Source organism: Bison bison, unplaced genomic scaffold (assembly GCF_000754665.1).
Source record: "Bison bison bison isolate TAMUID 2011002044 unplaced genomic scaffold, Bison_UMD1.0 scf7180017845376, whole genome shotgun sequence".
NCBI lineage: Eukaryota > Metazoa > Chordata > Mammalia > Artiodactyla > Bovidae > Bison > Bison bison.
The window spans coordinates 12,445-21,946 of record NW_011475949.1 but is presented as its reverse complement, the minus strand read 5'-3'; the positions used below and the strand labels follow the sequence as shown (position 1 = coordinate 21,946).

The 9,502-nt window shown below is 44.8% G+C and overlaps 1 protein-coding gene across 5 annotated transcripts in view; it reads right to left on the bottom strand.

The window, feature by feature from the left end:
- Nucleotides 1–2,976: 2,976 nt before the first annotated feature.
- Nucleotides 2,977–9,502, bottom strand: part of LOC104984319 (GTPase IMAP family member 5-like) — a 7,562-nt gene continuing 1,036 nt past the window's right edge. Inside the window, exons 1-4 of one of the 5 annotated variants that reach the window (XM_010834028.1) lie at nt 8,326–8,958; nt 7,607–7,662; nt 4,906–4,954; nt 2,977–4,040 (exon numbers count right to left, since the gene is read on the bottom strand). In XM_010834028.1, the coding sequence (XP_010832330.1) occupies nt 3,157–4,040; nt 4,906–4,948 (927 nt within the window). In that variant the 5' untranslated portion in view covers nt 4,949–4,954; nt 7,607–7,662; nt 8,326–8,958 and the 3' untranslated portion in view covers nt 2,977–3,156. Of the gene's footprint in view, nt 4,041–4,905; nt 4,955–7,606; nt 8,959–9,447; nt 9,498–9,502 lie in introns of those variants that run through there. The other 4 variants (XM_010834019.1, XM_010834010.1, XM_010834004.1 and 1 more) reach the window with 4 other exon arrangements.

The window sequence follows — 9,502 nt, the reverse complement described above, 5'->3', positions numbered from 1 at the left end:
CCTGACCCAGCATTACTGGTTGGGGCACAGACTTGGATTATTGTGATTCTGAATGGCTTGCCTGCTCCCTCTGCCTGAAGTCAGTCCTGGAAGGAGGGGCTGGCATGTTTCTAGAAGCCCCGGCCCCACCCTGGCCAGGGTGCCTCTTCCCCCCAAGCCTATACTCTTCTTCTGGTTGACATCCCACCATGGACAAATTTCTCTCACACCCATTTTTAGTTTAATTTATTCATTGGCCACACTGGGTTTTTGTTGCTGCCCGGGCTTTCTCCAGTCATGACCAGTGAGGGCTACTCTTGCTTCCCTGTGTGGATGCTCACTTCTGGCTCACCCTTGTTTTATATGCCTTCCTCCCTCTACTATACAGGTGCCTTTGGCCTTACTTCTCTCAGATCCCTGGTGACCAGCAGAGACCCCGACATTGGGCACTCAGCTACATGTGGGTGGAGTGGGACTGGATGAAGTCAAGGAAGGGAGAGGCCAACTTGGGTCAGACAGTTTGGGAAGACTGCACTGAGGAGGAGGTTGCTTGGTGTTTCAAGGGTTTGAGGAGCTCACACATAACACTCCTTGCACAAGATTGGAATCGGCTATGGGATAGCACTGTTGAGATAAACTGCACCTTTATCACCAGCGGGGATATGGACAATGAGTTGGGTGTCACAGAGAGTTCATCACCTACCCACCCAGTCACAGAATGCCTGTGCAACCATGGGTCTCCCCTACAGGGTTTGAAGGGACGGGCAGCTATTCCATAGAAGAAGTTGGGAAGGGGTCACCCATACCCTTCCTCATCTGATTTCTTCTTTCCACTGACTTGGTGACCACCACTCAGACTTCACCCTGGTGTCTTTCCACTTCTCTTTCCTGCCACTGAAATTTGCAATGCCACCCTTTCCCCAAATTCCTACAGGTATTGCACACGACTGTGCTGACCTTGGGGTTCAAGATGTTCCACTACATCCAAGCTCAACCCATGATGGAAAACCTCCTCTAAGATGGGGGTGGGCAAACGACAGCCTGCAGAGCAAATCCAGGCTGAGGCCAGTTCTGTGAACTGAGGAATGTTTTTACAATTTTGAATCATAGAAGAAGCAAGAGAATTCCAGAAAAACATCTACTTCCGCTTCATTGACTACATTAAAGCCTTTCACTGTGTGGATCACAACAAACTGTGGAACATTCTTAAAAGCATGGGAATACCAGACCACCTTACCTGCCTCCTGAGAAACCTGTATGCAGGTCAAGAAGCAACATTCAGAACTGGACAGGGAACAATGGACTGGTTTCAAATTGGGAAAGGAGTACATCAAGGCTGTATGTTGTCACCATGCTTATTTAATGTGTATGTGGAGTACATCATGCAAAATGCCAGGCTGGATGAAGCACAAGCTGGAATCAAGGTTGCTGGGAGAAATACCAATAACCTCAGATATGCAGATGACACCACCCTTATGGCAGAAAGTGAAAAGGAACTAAAGAGCCTCCTGATGAAAGTGAAAGAAAGGAGTTAAAAAGCTGGCTTAAAACTCAACATTCAAAAAACAAAGATCATGGCATCTGGTCCCATCACTTCATGGCAAAATGATGAGGAAACAATGATAACAATGACAGATTTTCTTCTATTGGGCTCCAAAATCACTGTAGATGGTGACTGTAGCCATGAAATTAAAAGACGCTCCTTGGAAGAAAAGTTATGACAATCCTAGACAGTGTATTAAAAAACAGAGATATTACTTTGCTGACAAAGGTCAAAGCTATGGTTTTTCCAGCAGTCATGTGTTGATGTGAGAGTTGGAGTATAAAAAAGGCTGAGCGCCAAAGAATTGATGCATTTGAACTATGGTGTTGGAGAAGACTCTTGAGAGTCCCTTGGATTGCAAGGAGATCAAACCAGTCAGTCCTAAAGGAAAGCAGTCCTGAATATTCTTTGGAAGGACTGATTCTGAAGCTGAAGCTCCAATACTTTGGCTACCTAAGAGCTGACTCATTAGAAGAGACTGAAAAAAATCTTTCAAAAAATCTTTGCTGGGAAAGATTGAAGGCAGGAGGATTCAGGGATGACAGAGAATGAGATGGTTGGATGACATCACCAACTCAATGGACATGAGTTTGAGCAAGCTCCTGGAGATGGTGAATGACAGGGAAACCTGGTGTGCTGCAGTCCATGGGGTTGCAAACAGCCAGACAGGACTGAGTGACTGAACAACAACACGGGTCAAAAAATAAAGAGAAGCATAATGTTTCATCACCACATATGAAAAGTCCATGCAATTCAAATTTCATAAACTTGTAGGGAATGCAGTCTTGCAGGTCACTTCCTTCTTCTCCAGGGTGGCTTTCATGCTACAAGGAGATGGTTGAATGTTGAAGGAGACCAGATGGCCGGCTAAGCCTGAATTCCTACACTCACCATCTGGCTCTGGTCTAGCCCTGCTCTAAGGATTAAGGTTCTCTAATTTCCCAGTGGCTGACTATGCAGAGATTTTCCTCCCCACCCCGTCTCTAGGGCCTTCCTCCTTTCTCCCCCAGCCTCTTCACACCCCAGAGATATCCCAGAACACCCTAGTCTTTCTCTTTTGTGTGGTGTCTTATTATTACTATTTTTTTTAAACCTACAAGGAAGTCAGAGTATGTTTCTGAATAAAATAAGGAATTCCAACTGTAAAAAGGGGGTCCCCGGTGAGACGCTCGCTCACACAGCATGTCAGTCCACTCACTTTCCTCTCTGCAAGCTCCACAATATTTCTTGATGGTGTGCAGTTAGTTTATTATTTGTCTTCACCATTTTTTTGAAAAGATTTTGCTCTTAAATTTATTTATTTGCTTTAATTTTTGGCTGCACAGCATATGGGATCTTAGTTTCTCAGCCAGGGATTGAACCTGCACCCTTTGCATTGAAAGCACAATCTTAACCACTGGACTGCCAGGGAAGTTTCCACCTTCACCATTTTTAACACAACAGAAAGCGGAAAATTTTTTTCCTTTTGGATTTTATTCCTAAAAAGGAACCAAAGAAAAGGGATGGTGTGTCTGATGCAAGGAAGCAAAATTGAAAATGAAATTATGTAAAAAGCAAATAAAATTTCTGATCAACACAGACAGGTATGCCGACTGAAAAAATGGAAGCCAAGGACAGGTGTCATCTGAAAATGCTCAATGTTGATGCGTACTATACAAGCTAATTACAATGGCAAGAAAAATCAAAAGGCATAGGACAAGAACAAGTATTTTGGCATGAGAAACGATCCAGGCTTTGAGTCGGAGGAGCGCCTTGAAGGCAGAGTTTCTCTCCGCCTCTTTCAGGTCTTGCTTTTGCTTTGCAACCTGCAGCCGTACCTTGTCCAGGTAGCGCCTCTGACCTTCTCCATGGGCGCCACCCCCCATCTGCTGGAGCATCTGTGCATCAAAGAAGAGCTCGTTGGTGAGGAAGGCACCCTGGTGCTCCCGCTCCAGCCCCTCAATCACAGCCATCAGCTGGGCCAGCTGCCCTCTCTGCTCGTCCCCGGAGGCCCAGTTGTTGAAGGCGCAGTACCTCCGCCTGCACTTCTGGACCAGGCTCCTCAGCCTGAGGTTGTCTGTGTTTGCCATGTACTCATCCAAGGATCTGCCCGCCAAGTCCTCCTTGTGGGTGAAGAGGATGACCATGTATCTCTCAGCTCCTGCCCCAAAGACCTCCTTCACCCTGGTCACGGCCACCGCATCCTGCTTGGTGAAGTGCCCCAGCTGGGTCACCAGCAGCAGCACGTGGGGCCCTGGCACTGACAGCAGGTAACAGGCTCCGATATTCTCATACACCTCTTGATCCTGGGCTCTGGACTCAAAGATGGGGGGCATGTCCACCACCAGGATGCTCCTCCCATTCCACGTGCCTGTTGCCCTCTGACACTTCCTGGTCACCGACTGGGCCCCCAGCTTGGATTCAAACATGGGCTGGAAGAGGATGCTGTTCCTGGTGGCACTCTCCCCGCTGCCTGTTTTGCCTACCAGGATGATCCTCAAGGAGGAGGAGGGTTCAAAGCCCTGATGTTCTATCCTGCCTGTAAAAAAAAAAAAAAAAAAGAATTTTTCCGGTTTTACTAAGTTTGTGATTCTTTTTTAAAAGTTTTTATTTTATCTTGGAGTATAGTTGATGATAGGCTTCCCAGGTGGTGCTAGTGGGAAAGAACCCACCTGCCAATGCCGGAGACATGGAACACAGGTTTGATCTCTGGGTTGGGAAGATTCCGTGGAGGAGGACATGGCAAGCTGCTGCAGTATTCTTGCCAGGAAAAGCCCATGGACAGAGGAGCCTGGTAGGCTGCTGTCCATGGGGTTGCAAAGAGTTGGACATGACATAGTAACTAAACAACAACAGACAACAACAAGAGTTGGCAAGGGTGACACTGTGCCAAGAGCTAAAATTTTCAAGAGATGGAGTGAGAATCCAAGGACTTCTGGAGTTCTAATGAGCCCACGTGAATTAGGTTCATTCCAGGCTCCTAAAATCTTTTATTTTGTTCCTTTTACTCTGTGTCGGTTCTTCCCTTACTTAAGTATTCTGAAATTTTATTTTTCAAACATGATTACTAAATCTCTATGTGGAACTTTTCCTCTTTTCAGCTGAGCACAGGCAGGGGAAGATTTCATTTTCACAATTTGGTTCCAAATCCACTGACTTCTGACTTGAAGTTTTGTTTCCACATTTCCCATACATCACCACACGGGTCAGAGTGTCATACTCGGGTGTGTAGGGTGTGATGACAGTAGGGAAGATAAAGAACGTGATAGCTGCCTTTTTCTCCTGCAGTTTAAAGTAACTGGGTTTCTCTTCTGTCTCAGTTTTTGAGGTCAGGGAGTGGAGGAGGGAAGACAGTAACTGTCGCCTGGTGTCCAGAGTGCTTGAGAATTTGGAGGGTTTCTTACCTTCAGCCATGGTTCCATATCTGCTCCTCTGCAGCGCTTCCATTCACTTCTAGAATAAAAAGAAGGAAGGAATAAAAGCAAGTGTCTTTATAGGAGTTGGTATAGACCTGAGAACACCTCCAATTCAGACAGCTGAGAACAATTATCCTTAGATGAGCCATTTCCATTGCTAACTTTCTAACACATTTTATTTTCAAATATCCATATAGAACTTTAAGCAAGCCAGGTGATGCTAGGTTATGTTAACACAGTGAACTCTTGTTTTCTTCCTCATTCTGCAGGAAAGCAAGAAATGTTTGAATACATATCAGTTGATTATCTCCCTTCAAACTGAAAAGGCATGAAATAAAGAAAGCCGTCTTATATGGAATAAGAAGCAAGACTTTAAAATTATTTGTTATTATTATTGGAATCAAAGCAAACTTGCTAGACTAGAGAATAAAAGTTGCCTTACTGTAAATGAATAGTGGTTTGTTTGAAGTACTGGGCATTTCCAGTCCCAGAAACTCTTTGTATCAGATGGACATCCCAGTGGCAAAGGGGAAAGTACAATGCACCTTCCAGTGGGAATGTTGAATTGGGGTCCAGGGCTCCTTTGAGGATGCACATGAGAGGGAGAAGGGGAAGAGGCCCGAGTGTGGTCACCACCTCCTTCCCTCTGAGCAACTGGGGGAAGAGAAACTGGTGCCTTGACTGAGGGACAGCAGCAACATTTGGGACAAATTCAGGCTAAAGTCCTTTCCTGATCTGTTTTAAATCAAATGTCTTTCCTTGTGGGTCTCCCAATAACAACTTAAGAAAAATCCCAGTAGACATAAGCAGAAATAGGCAAAAACATGGAGATAAATGTTTCATTCAGATGAGGCATACTATTGCGTCATTCTTGGTGCTAGAAAAGGTAAGCATACATTGGAAAAGGCAAGTATGCACTCTGCAATTATAATTAAGATGAACTCTGAGCCTGTGGGCTTCCCTCATAGTTCAGTTGGTAAAGAATGGGCTTGCAATGCAGGAGAACTGGGTTCGATTCCTGGGTTGGGAAGATCCCCTGGAGAAGGGAATGGTTACCCACTCCAGTATTCTTGCCTGGAGAATCCCATGGGCAGAGAAGCCTGGCAGGCTATAGTCCATGGGGTCACAAAAGTCGGACACAACTTAGCAACTAAACCACCATCACTGAGCCTATATTTTATTTATTCAGTTTTAAAGATTATGCAGTTATGAAATAAATATTTTAAGAAGAGAAATAAATACACTGAGTAATGAAACAAATTCCACAATGTGCAATGAACAAATCTCAGTATTTTGGCATTTTTATTACTGCTGTTCAGTTTGGTTGAGAAAGTTAAAACTTTACACATATAGTTTCATTTATTTACTTTTGGACTCCCCCAACCCTGAGTCTCATTCTCCCTCTCCCTTTAGAGGCAAACAGTATTCTGAGATGTTTATGTGTCTATCTCACTTGTGTATTTACACTTGTACATACATATCTATCTATAATTAAGATACAGTACTTTTTGGTATTTTAATCTTTTACAGAAGTGACATTATTTATGTAACATTTTATCCAGTTCTTTCTTAATGAACATTTGGTGTTCCAAATGCATCTTTGTTACTGCCAACAGTAGTGCTACTACCAACATGACAATCTCTCTGGAACGTCCAACTTCCTCCTGACTGCTGCTGCTGCTGCTGCTGCTGCTGAGTCGCTTCAGTCGTGTCCAACTCTGTGCAACCCCATAGATGGCAGCCCACCAGGCTTCACCGTCCCTGGGATTCTTCAGGCAAGAACACTGGAGTGGGTTGCCATTTCCTTCTCCAATGCATGAAAGTGAAAAGTGAAAACTAAGTCACTCCGCCTGACTAGATGTTGCCAAGTCTGACTCCATGAAACTTGTGCTGAGTCGTGCTGGCAGCAGCCACGTACCAGCATCCTGCAAATCTTCTCCTACACTTGGTAATACTATATTTTTAATTTTTTGGTTACCCTGTTGGGCATACAGTAGGATGTCTTAATTGGTTTAAACTTGCATTTTATTGATTAACATTGAGTTAAAAATGATTTTCATAGTTGATTTGCAATTCAGCAAATTTCTTATTTCTACCTTTACACATTTTTCTATTCACTCAGTCAAGATGCATAGAAATGGTCCTCATTAAGGAAACCATCCCCTGTCACACTATCAGAATATACTAAAATAACTTCTTTCCTTTCCTTAACCCTTGAGAAGAGCATTTTCCTTACCACCTTCTCCCACTTGGTGTACTTGCCTCTGGTAAATTATACTCCAGCCTCTGCTAAAATTACTCAAATTCTCTGACGTCTTTTCTGTCTCAGATGACATTTTCTATTGGAACCAGTATACTGAAGTAGTAAAGACAATGACGAGTTGTGACAATGTTGATGATGAACTTCACCATCATAATAACCCTCTGTGCAGCCGTTTGTGATTTTCAATTTTGCTTTCATATCCATTATTTTAATTGTTTGCCCTAATTCCCTATGAAGTGATTGAGATAGGTATTAAAATTTCTGTTAAAATATTAAGAAACTTAGTCTCAACTAACATGCCCATGTTCACACAACTGTCATGGAGCTAAGAACAAAAACTGGCTCATTTTGCCTGCATATTCTCCTAGGTACATTGGGGAGGAGAAGTGACGATAAAGTCATTGAGCCTCTTGGAACACCACATACCATGTTGCCATCCATGGTCAGGACATAAACTGAAGCAGTTAGGCTGGAAGCTTGCCCTAAAACCAACAAACAGAACTGTATTGCAAAATCTTGAAATCTTGGGTGCCTTTTTTTTTTTTTTAAAGACTATTCAAACATAATATCGTAGGGGACAGAAGTTGCTCAGAATGGAAAGATTTCAGTTTAAATAATCTGGTGTTTTTACATGACTTGATGATCAGTGTGACCCAAATGGGGCTCTGTGGCTGCCACAAAACACCATCAAAGTCCCGAATTGGGGAGCAGAGGTGCAGCACCATCCTCCTGAAGCGTCTTCTGAGTGGGTCAGGTTGCCAGGGGGAGACATGTCTCACCGAGGAATAGATTTTTGGGGGTGGATATTAACAAATATTAAAGTGTCCAGAGGCTAGTCAAAAAGGATATTGATGGAAATGCTGAAATGAAAGGATATTAAAAGGACTGAATCAAGCCTAGGAAGACATCCGGAAGCATTGTAAACCTGAAGCAATGTGACACGTGTCAATTGCAGAACAGACAAAAGTGGGGGAATGAAGAGTGGAGGCAGATTTCTTCTCCACAAGGAAAATCCGAATCTTCCCCACATGCGATCAGGAATCATGAAAGAGCTGGTGTGGGAGCAGAGATTATACGGGTATCTGACAGGAACAGCAGGGGGATCTAGCTTATGGAGGAGGTTGAAGCAAATGAATGTCATATACCTTTGGATCTTTAAATTGGATGAACCTGATGTTATCTTGATCCTATCTCATTTTATCAAATCAGTAGAAAGTAGGCTCTTTCCTGCTGTTTTAGGAAAGGTAAAACTGTTTTTTGTCTGCCTTATTCATGAGTCTTTCCTTCCCCATTTGCTTGAGTCCCTCTGTTTCCCGGCATCACTTGGTTTCACAGTTTAGTCTCAGGACTTCATAACACGGCTTTCACAGGGGGTTGACAACAGACCAAGGGATGGTTCCTGTACATGCTGGGGTCTCTCTGCCATAGTGTCGAATTCTACATCGTGTGGTAGGAAACGTGGCTATCTGGGGAAGAATGGGGTGGCTTTCAGAAGATCAAGGTCTATGGAACAATGTCCACTGAGAGGTTTCGTTGTGAACGTGGCTCAGTGAGGGTTCTCGTCGTGTGGAGCCCTAGGAGTGGATTCCTGCACCAGGCTTCTCTGGGAGGTGGTGCTGGTCAGGGCCCGGGCGGGGGTGGTATGGGTGAAGTTAGGAAGGTAAAACTTAAGATGTTCGCTCTACTTAGTTAGGGCTTACTTGTGAATTTCAGTTTTCTCATCTGTCAAATTGTTGTTCAGTCGCTCAGTCCTGTCCAGTTCTTTGCGACCCCACGGGCTGCAGCACGCCAAGACTTTCCTGTCCTCCACTATCTCCCGAAGTTTGTTCATGACCAATGAGTCCGTGATACTATCTAACCATCTCATTTCCTGCAGCCCCCATCTCCTTTTGCCTTCAATTTTTCCCAGCGTCTGAGAATATTAGCGAAGCTTTGTGAAATGCTGTGAAGCTTAATGAAAATCAAAAGAGCTCAGAAGTAGGCAACTAGACATAAAAGACTGCAGCACTGTGGAAAGCGATGGGCGGGAACGCGGGGTAAGCGGTCCGGTCCCCAAATCCGCCTGGTTCGCACTGGGAACCTGCTGTTGTCCATAAGCTTTCCACCGGCGCCCGGTTTCACTGACAGGAGACCCCAGAAGCATGGAACCGGTTAGAGGTCCCACCAGAAATCAGTAGCCCTGACTCAACCGCGGCCTCCAGAACCCTCCCTCTTCGCCCGGCTCCCAATCCTCCAGGAAGCAGGGACCCCCGCAGGGGTCCCCTTACCAGGCTCGGCTCTGCGGGCTGGGTGCCGGCGGGTCGGCGGGAGCCCGCGGCCAAA